The 9,735-nt window shown below is 35.0% G+C and overlaps 1 protein-coding gene across 9 annotated transcripts in view; it reads left to right on the forward strand.

Moving 5' to 3' along the window:
- Positions 1 to 8,486, forward strand: part of CCDC91 (coiled-coil domain containing 91) — a 347,760-nt gene extending 339,274 nt beyond the window's left edge. For all 9 annotated transcript variants that reach the window (XM_042946164.1, XM_042946169.1, XM_042946162.1 and 6 more), the window contains one exon: positions 8,299 to 8,486. In XM_042946164.1, coding sequence (XP_042802098.1) covers positions 8,299 to 8,409 — 111 coding nt within the window. In that variant the 3' untranslated portion in view covers positions 8,410 to 8,486. The remainder of the gene's footprint in view (positions 1 to 8,298) is intronic.
- Positions 8,487 to 9,735: the final 1,249 nt, after the last annotated feature.

The raw sequence follows: 9,735 nt of genomic DNA on the forward strand, positions 1-9,735 counted from the left end.
TAAATAGTCAGACTTGAAATATACTTTAAAGTTGAAAAGTATCCTCAAAGGGAAAAGGAGATGAGAACTCTGGATTGAAAGTCTTCCTGGGACATGAATGATGACCTGTAAATGTTCTGGTAAAGAGATTAGGCCTCCATTTTCTGAAGTTCATGGTTGAGGCAGTTGGCACTGCCTTAGTTCAGACCACTGCCCTGACTACATTGAACCTTTTAGAGTCAGAGTTATTCTAAACATGTATTTTATGTAACATTATTATCCTAAAGTTGGTTCAGAGTCCCTTTCAACATGATTTACAATAATGACATAGTTATATTCCCAGAGAGGGGATTTCATGTCTAAACTCAAGCTTTATATACAATAGATCCCTCTTGCAATCAAATTTTCTTATCTGAAAATGTCAAGAAAAGACTATTTTAAAAGAGAAACTCTTTATGGTTAATATACCAGTAATAAAACAGATAGCATAGAATCTCCATTAATGCAACTAGTAATGTTATACAAAAGTCTAAAGTTTCTTAGGCTGAAATGATGAGAAGCAGAATTTGAAGATACAAGAGAAAAGTAAAGATGGTCTTTAGAGCAAAAATATTTAAATGTCACACAATAAAAGTAATCACCACTCAAGAATAAATTGATCTTCTTCAAGTCTGTCAGCCCTTATTATGATGGTTTCATAAAACATACCAAACCACTACAGTTATGTTTGCATATTGAGTTTTAAAATGGATCTGCAGTCTACTTCCTTATGTCTACATTGAGGCTAAGAGTGGTGATGTCACCACACCCAGAATAGTTCTCTGCACCTTCTAGGAATGACTCTTACCTACCCATTGTTAAATACTTAGGGAGGGCCTAGAATGTACTTGATACGTAGTATAGTCTTTTTAAGCAAAGATAAACTCAGGTTGTAATACATTTAAATATATTTTAAAGAAGCATATTTTTTAAGTGTAGGAAGACATACAAGTTTGTGAAACTGGTCTCTGAACCACCCAGAGCATCAATTTAGACTATGAAATCTCAAAATATCTTCTCGCTAAAATTCCATGCTTACTTATAAGAGGAAACTCGATCAGTGTAGTCTTCTTCCTATATTTGCAGTTTGTTTTGAGTCTACAGTAGTTCTGAAGAAAAATCAATTTGTGGAGCATTTTTCCAGTTATGCTTTATGCACCTGCACACACACACACACACACACACACACACACACAATTCCAAAGTTTAAAAAAGTTGGAGAAATGTTACCATACTATAGCCATTTTGGCAATTCAAATGTTTATGAGCACAAAAGCTCTGAGGAGTTCTAAAGAAAAGAAACCTTTTTAATTCCTCATTTCCCAAGCTTACCTGACTAAAAAACCCTAAAACAAAAATAGAACATGTACTACATAGAAATGATATTTTACACATTGTGGGAAACACTACTCTAGTTTGTAAGGACCTCAACAACTTGGAAAAATCATTGTTAGTAGTTTCCTTGGGCTGCTATAACAAAGGACCACAAACTGGATGGCTTAAAACAACAGGCATTTATTCTTTGACAGTTTAGCCTTAGAAGCTAGAAGTCTGAAATGAAGGTGTTGGCATGGCCGTGCCATCTCTGAAGGCTCCAGGGCAAGATCCTAGCTCCTGCTGTTGCTGGCAATCTGATGCATTCCTTGGTCTACAGCCACATCACCCCAGTCTCTGCCTCCATTTGCACATGGTGTTCTTCCCTGTGTCTGTTTCTGTGTTTCCCTGTCTCTTGAGTAGGACAGCAGTGATTGGGTTAGAGGCCATCCTAATCTGGTATGACTCCATCTTACATCTTAATTATATCTGCAAAGACCCTTTTTCCAAATAAGTTGACATTCATATAAAGATGATTTCAAAATTTGTATCTCTTGCCCTGATCTCCCTCCTGAATTACATACACTCTTCTATCCAATATCTGACTTATCTGATAGGATTAGACAAACCAACCCCGTCTAAAACAAAATTCTAGTTTTCCTCACTCCAGCTGCAGTCCATCATCAGTAAATGGCAATACCATTCTGAGAATCACCTTTTATTTCTCTTCTCCATTCATCCACACTTCTAATCCATCAGCAACTCAAGTTGGTTCTATCTCAGATATGTTCCAAAACTGACCTACAGTGAAGCTTCCACTGGAAGTGGTCTGAGTAACGTTATATCTTGCCCACACCAAAAGTCTCAGAACTGGGTCTTCCTCTTCCACTCTTGCCCCACTACAGTCTGTCATCTCCAGTAACAAAATGTGGTCTTTTTCTTTTTTTTCTTTTTTTTTTTTAGCGTTTTTAATTTATTTTTGAGACAGAGAGAGACAGCATGAACGGGGAGGGGCAGAGAGCGAGGGAGACACAGAATCGGAAGCAGGCTCCAGGCTCTGAGCCATCAGCCCAGAGCCCGACACGGGGCTCAAACCCACGGACCGCGAGATCATGACCTGAGCTGAAGTCGGACACTCAACTGACTGAGCCACCCAGGCGCCCCAAAATGTGGTCTTTTTCAAACCTAGAGTGTGGTCATACTCCTGCTCAACACTCTCCAATGCGCTCCTACCACCTAGAGTGTCCTACATGCTCTGGCCACTGTCTTGTTTCTTTGATCCTCCCTCCTTCTCCCCATTGTTCATTTTGCTCCAGTTTTACTATATGTGTTGCCCATCCTTAGTCAAACCAAATCCGGACCTACATTTCGGACCTCACTCTTGCAGTTACATCTGCCGTAAAATTTTCTTTCCGGATGCATTTGCATGGTGCCTTTCTTCCCTTTCTTCTTTCAGTTCTTTTCGTTACCAAAAGCTCTCACCTTGGTTTTTGTCAAGTGCTACTTTGTTATTTTTTATACTACTGATCTCCACCTGAAAAGTATTAGTTTGTCTCCTCAAACTACAGTATAAATTATGATAAAACTGAGTATTGTCTGATTCATCACTGTATTTCCAGTGCCTATAATGCACATCGTAGGTGACAGAGAAATATTAAATAAATGAGCAAATGAAAGAATGTATGAATAGTCCTAAGCAGACTTTCTCCACTACAGTCAAGCCTCCTTCTTCAGTGTCTCTCAATAGTCTATCTTTGTTCTCCTAACCTGCTTTCCTCAAATTTCTAACACGTCTTCTCCTCTTTATCTAAGGAAATGCTTTTGATACTCTGAGCACCTGTTCAAGTCCCACCTCCGTGAAGTTTTCACTGCAGCCCTCCTGCCATGATCCCTCCCTGTCTGTCATCTTCCATTAGACTCCATCTTTACACATCATCTAATTGTTCTTCAATTACTGTGTGTGTGTGTCTCTCCTGAAAGATTATAAACTTCTTAAGGACAAGGACATTATTTTATACTTTTAGTGCCCAGGCCTCAGAGCAATCATGTACAAAGAGTAGGCGATTCTGACTTTTTTATTGATCAACTGATTAGCTGATTAATTGATTACCTCAATCTCAAACATGTAAATGAAACAACTTGAGGGCCTGTTGTGAGGGGAGGTGTATAATAAAGTCAGAAAAAGAGGGATGTTCATATCCAGATAACACCATTAAAGGGTCGGCATCATAACAAATAAGTGACTAAAGAACTATTTCATTTCTTATTAGAAGGTAAACAGTCTTTCTTACCCAATATGATGATGTTAACTGGAAAATCTGCCTGAGTAATCACAGTTCCAGATCATCATACTTGACCTTTCTTCAGTGCTCATGAAAGAGTTTGTTAGTGAATGTGAAAACTGAATCCATAACATGTACTATTACTAAACTGATAACATTTGTTTATGAATCACCTTCCATCAGTGAATTTGCCAGATATCCATTCTAGCTTTATTAAAAAATTAGATCACTTTGTAAGCATAGTTTAAAATATGGTGGAGGGCAGGTTAAAAAAGTAACATTGATAAAGGTGAACCTAGTATTTTCACATCTCTTGGTATATGTTGCTGGTAGAGGCCCAAAAGATATTGAAATTAGTACTAAGTGTGTTATATATATCATATATATAAGACATATAATATATATATTCAAAAACAATGTATAAGATTTTCTGGGATGTAAACAGTGCTCTTAACAGTTCTATTAAAATAACCTACATAGGGGTGCCTGAGTGGCTCAGTTGGTTAAGCATCTGACTCTTGATTTCGGCTCAGGTCATGATCTCATGGTTGTGAGATCAATCCCTGCATCAGGCTTTGTGCTGAGTGTGGAGCCTGCTTGGTATTCTTTCTCTTTCTCTCTCTCTCTGTGCCCCTCCTTGCTCCAGAAAAAAAAAAAAGCCATACTTGTTTGTAATTGACTTTGAATTGTGCTTTTTAGACCAAGGTATGTTCACCATCCATTGTATTGTATTTTGGAACGAAAGCTTATGTCTAGACATGTTTTTCTTTTTCTTTGCCATAGCATGAAATACTAATGGAAAGGTAAATCTAATGCAGGGAATTACTAGGAACTCATGTGTTCTTTTTTTCCCCTCCTAATCTTATTAATATTAACTTCTGGCAAGTAGTATGCTTTGAAATGGTTTTCAGCGGTATGCAAACTCAAGAGATGCAAAGAGGGGGAAAAATATTAATAAAGCACAGGTGTCTATTTCTGAGACCTCAGAATTTCCAGGTGATTTCCAGGTATCTGAAGGAGCTGAATAAAGGCTGAAGCAACAGAAAATGAAGGGAAAACAAAGCAGTTAGAGCTACAGTGTTATTAAGAGATTGTAAACCCCATATCCAGAAATGTTTGCCACCACTACCCTGGACATAATATATTGTCAGCGCAAAGTCATAGAATACAAATCTTTGATTCACTTTGAAATGAAAGTCACAAATACAGGACTAACCCCCAATCTTCAAGGGGCAAAAAGAGTTGAATATTTTGCAGAAATCTTCTTGCCTCAATAAAGGATAATAAGATAATGCCTAATAAAACAGAAGCTGTTGAAATTCAAGAATTTGCCGTGAACATCAGCTTGATATACTTGTTTCAGAGACAGGAATTCACTGTCTTCATAAGAGAAAGATCTTAAGTGTTCCTCCTCACAGATATGATGTTATGTATCATGCCCAGAAAGCACCACCAAATTAGAAGTTCAGCTCTGTGATGGCCCAGTTTATCTAGGGGATCAGTGTCACCTTATTGCTCCTTGAAGTGTTGAGTTCCTGTTGATTTAATGGATCCCTGTCTTCAGAAAGTCCTGGAGAGGCTTAGTGAAAGATGCAAAATGAACTTTGGAGCTGTCTAACCCCAAAACCAGTATGGCCATCATCATATAATCCACTAATTCCATAAGCAAAAGAAGAGAAGTGCTTGATATGTTTAAGTAAACATTTTATCAAACCTTCTTATATATATTATGCTTTTAAAATTTTTACAAAATATGTATTCATTCTGAATGGATAAGTAGAGATGATTATTGTTACTTAGCAACAGTCACAGGTTGCGTGTTATGTGAGCTTGTGTGATAGGCCTTCTAAAGCAGCAAAGTTTATCCTCCATCTCATATTCAGAAATTCTAATATATTCAGTTAAATTTCATTTTAATGGAACTCCTGATTATTCTAGGGGCTTCTAGAAGACTGAACTATTAAAGCTAACACTTATGATATATGAACATGAGTTATGAAACTTAATTGTAAAGCAAACACTCATGAAGCCACCTCCAAAATGAACCCATGTGTCTCACCCAGCCTGACACTATCCTCTACATACAACTCCAGATACAACCATCCTCATTTGTGATTGCATAATTTCCTTGCCTTAAAAAGAAATATATTATTGCCTACTGATGTAACTCAAAATAATACACTTTAAAATTTTGCTTGGCTTTGTGCTATATGAAAAAAAGGACATCAGACTATCTCTAGTCTGACCACTTCCATTTTAAATTCAATTTTATTACAAATATTCACTAATTTATATTCTTCTGAAATATTTGATGGCATAGTTAGTAATATGTTTCTTAACATGCAATATATTCAGGTTTATTATAAAGTTGTAATTAAGATAGCATTATATTTGTGTAGGGACAGGTAAATTGTCTATTGGAACAGAATAAGGAGCCTAAAGACGGACTCTTGCATATATGGAAACCTGATTCAAGGTAGAAATAACACTGCAGATGACATATGCTTTGGCTAATGCATAATTTTTAAATAATTTTTAAGTAAATTTTAAATAAATAATAAAATATCCATTTTTATATAAGTACATATAAAATTATAAATACACAATGGAAAAGTATGCAACGATTTAAGAGAAGAAAACGGGTGATCCTCTCATACACTGCAGATTGGACTAATATATTAGTATCCTCACTCTATAAAGCAATTTGGTATTATCTATCACAATTTAAAATATGCAAATATTATGATGTAGAAATTTCACCTATTAGAATCTGACCAAGAGACAGCATCGAAGATCTTTTGAAAGGAGTGCACTGAGGTTGTTAATGTCCTTGGTGCTTCAAAAACAAGACAAAACTGGAGTAAATTTACATGTCTATCAGTGAGGAGAGTGGCTACATAGATCATGGAACTCAGTCAAGTAATGTCTTAAATGATATCGGGAAAATTTCAGTAATAAAATTTCCACTAAAGCCGTTGAAATAAAGTGATTGTATGCACTCTCCCATAGTTAAAAATTATTAAGATCTGGATCAAATATTTTAAAAACCTATCTTTAAATGCTTGAAAACATCCCAAAATGGATAGAAACTGGGAATAGACTGGAGTTAGTTATTAGTACACCCTGCTGTACTATTTGAATTTGGACCAAGTGCATTTTTTTTAAAACTACAAGTATTTATATTTCAATTTGTTTTATATATATTAAAATAAAACTTTTAAAAATTCACCTTGATCTCCTACATATTTTTTAGATTAGGTCGAACATGTTTTCACTTTTAGAATTAAATATGTATCTGTCATTTCCTGGTAGACTGCCTTGCTCTGTTTGAGTAACTATTGATTCATTCAATCTCAGTAAATATTTACTGAGCGTCTAAACATGTGCCAGACCCTCTTCTAGTTGCTGGGGTACAATAGTCAGCAAGACACACAAGGTCTCTGCTCACTGGGGGGTTTATATTGTCATGATGAGCTGTCTTGTTGAATAGACATGTATAAGCAGAGGCATATATTCACCTAAAGGTATATCATCTGAGAGAGGAAGGGGAAAATAAAAACAGGAAAAAGGATGAGGAGAAATCCTATTTCTGTATGTACATTAATGTAAAACTGTTAGAATTGAAGGGACTCTTAGTAGTGTTCAATTTGTTTACATGAGCATTTTGCTAAATACAGTGCATTTTTATTAACTAATTTTTAGGATATTTCAAAGTTTTAATCTTCCAGTTTTTCAGTCATTTTGAATGTCAGCAGATTGTAGAAGTGGAATTTAACAGAATTCTTGGTTGAATTTTTTTCTTTTATGTTGGGGAAAGCTTGTCAGAAGATTATGTCAAATTTCACATAAGTATGAAAGGTATATTCTGTGAAATGGAATTTACTTAACTTTTTGAATTCCTTCATTGTTTTCTAACCTATAGGCAATGTGTTGTCATTGGTTATTTTTATACCAGGGGCAAATTTATTTTTCATTTAAGTTTTTAATTTCAATTCCAGGATAGTTAATATACAGTGTTATGTTTCAGGTATACAATATAGTGATTCATCAATTCTATACATTACTCAGTGCTTATCATAAGTATACTCTTTAATCACCATCACCTATTTCACCCATCCGCCAATCTGCCTCCTCTCTGGTTGCCATCAGTTTGTTTTCTATTGTTAAGAGTCTCTTTCTTGGTTTGTCTTTCTCTCGTTTTTTCCCTTCACTCATTTGTTTTGTTTCTTAAATTCCACATATGCATGAAATCATACGGTATTTGTGTTTCTCTGACTTATTTCACTTAGTTATACTTCCTGACTCCATCCATGTGATTGAGAATGGCAAGATTTCATTCTTTTTCATGGTCATGGCTGAATAATATTCCTCTTTGTGTGTGGGGCGCACACACACACACACACACACGTGTGTGTGTGTGTGTGTGTGCTGATCAAATGTATGCTATTTCTCTAGTAACTGAATACTAATACTAATCTTAAAATTATAATGATTATCACCTCACTTTAGATAATATAGGCCAGAATTAGTGACTACATTGTCTCTGAGTTTAAAGCACTATTTGATTTTCTAAATCATCTTAAGCCCTCATCTAGTGGGCTTCAGTGGCATAATATTCCTTACCCCTCAACTAAGTGTATTTTTTTTTCTCTTTTTCTCTCCCTCTTTTAAAAAAAATCAACAGCTTGATCAAGTCATCCGCCAAAGAAGCCTGTCCAGTTTGGAACTGTTCCTCTCTTGTGCTCAGAAACAGTTAAGTGCTTTAATAGCTACAGAACCAGTTGACATTGAATAAAGAGAACATGACAAGCAAACCCACACTGGCAATGGATAAATCATTAGACCTCTAAAATACATGCTGTGAATTCTAAAGATGCTTTTGTTTTCTTTCCAAACCTTGGAGAATTGATTTCCACTTCAATGGTAAACTAAACCAATATTTAGAAGAACTATCACAAGATCTGATTTATTTTCTCTTGTTTTCTCCTTTTACATTTACCATTATTTTCATAGTAGTAGGAGCAGCAGCAGCAACAGAAAATAAAATGTGACCCAAAAACCATTGAAAATTGCCACATTACCAAAAGTTAATTAAACTTCATATTCTCTGGTGGCCTATTACATAGTATTTGGTAAAAGTAGTAAATACCTTTACTTATTGCTTCACAGTGGCTCCTGATAAGATTCTGGAATGTAGCCATACATTTATTTGATTTTGTGGATAAACAGCATGGATTTCCACATCACTAATTTATCTGTGTAACTGGGATATAAAACACTGACGTGACAGAGTCATTCTGATATTACCAAACCCCTTTTCTATAGAGGGATCTATGTATTTTCATTGGTAGTGATTAAAAATACTGAACATTATTATATTAATTCAGCTTTGATCTGATGTACCACTTAAAGGGGTATGTGTGTGATATATATGCTTATTTCCTGTTTTTGTTCTTCGGAGTCACTATAAATCAATAAAATCATTTTTCTTATTAATCCTATCATGAACTTAATCTCTAGAAAGATAATATAACTTAGCCATTTATAGGAATTCAGGTTCAATATAAAAGATATGAAATCCTTTCCCATTACTTCAGAATGTATTTAAATTATGAGCAGTGTACTTTAATGCAAAATCATGAGTCTTTTTAACATCAGAATTAAAATGCTGTCATTAAAATGTATGCAAACATTTTGTCTTGTTTTCTGAAATGCTTCTATTTCCATGGGCTTTGTACTTTTCTGGGATTTCTCAATCTAATAAAAAGAACTCCAAAAGCTTACTTGGTTATTATTTTTCCTTTTTTAATCTTTCAAAAATTGATTCTTTAAAAAAAATTTTCTTAAACTTCTATATTTATGGATGGTGATGTTTTTATACCTCCACCTAAACATTTGAAATAAAATTTGCCAACAGTCATTTTTAAGTGTTGATAACTACTTAGTTTTCTCTTATAAATTTAAATGAGAAATTAAAGCAAACAGCAACATAGTAAATCAAGGAGGAGGGCTTTTAATTCAGGAACAAGCCAATAACACAATGTTATAGTCATATTTAAAATCAGTTGACTCTTAGGGCACCTTGATGGCTCAGTGGTTAAACGTCCAGCTCTTGATTTTG

This window comes from Panthera leo, chromosome B4 (genome assembly GCF_018350215.1).
Source record: "Panthera leo isolate Ple1 chromosome B4, P.leo_Ple1_pat1.1, whole genome shotgun sequence".
NCBI lineage: Eukaryota > Metazoa > Chordata > Mammalia > Carnivora > Felidae > Panthera > Panthera leo.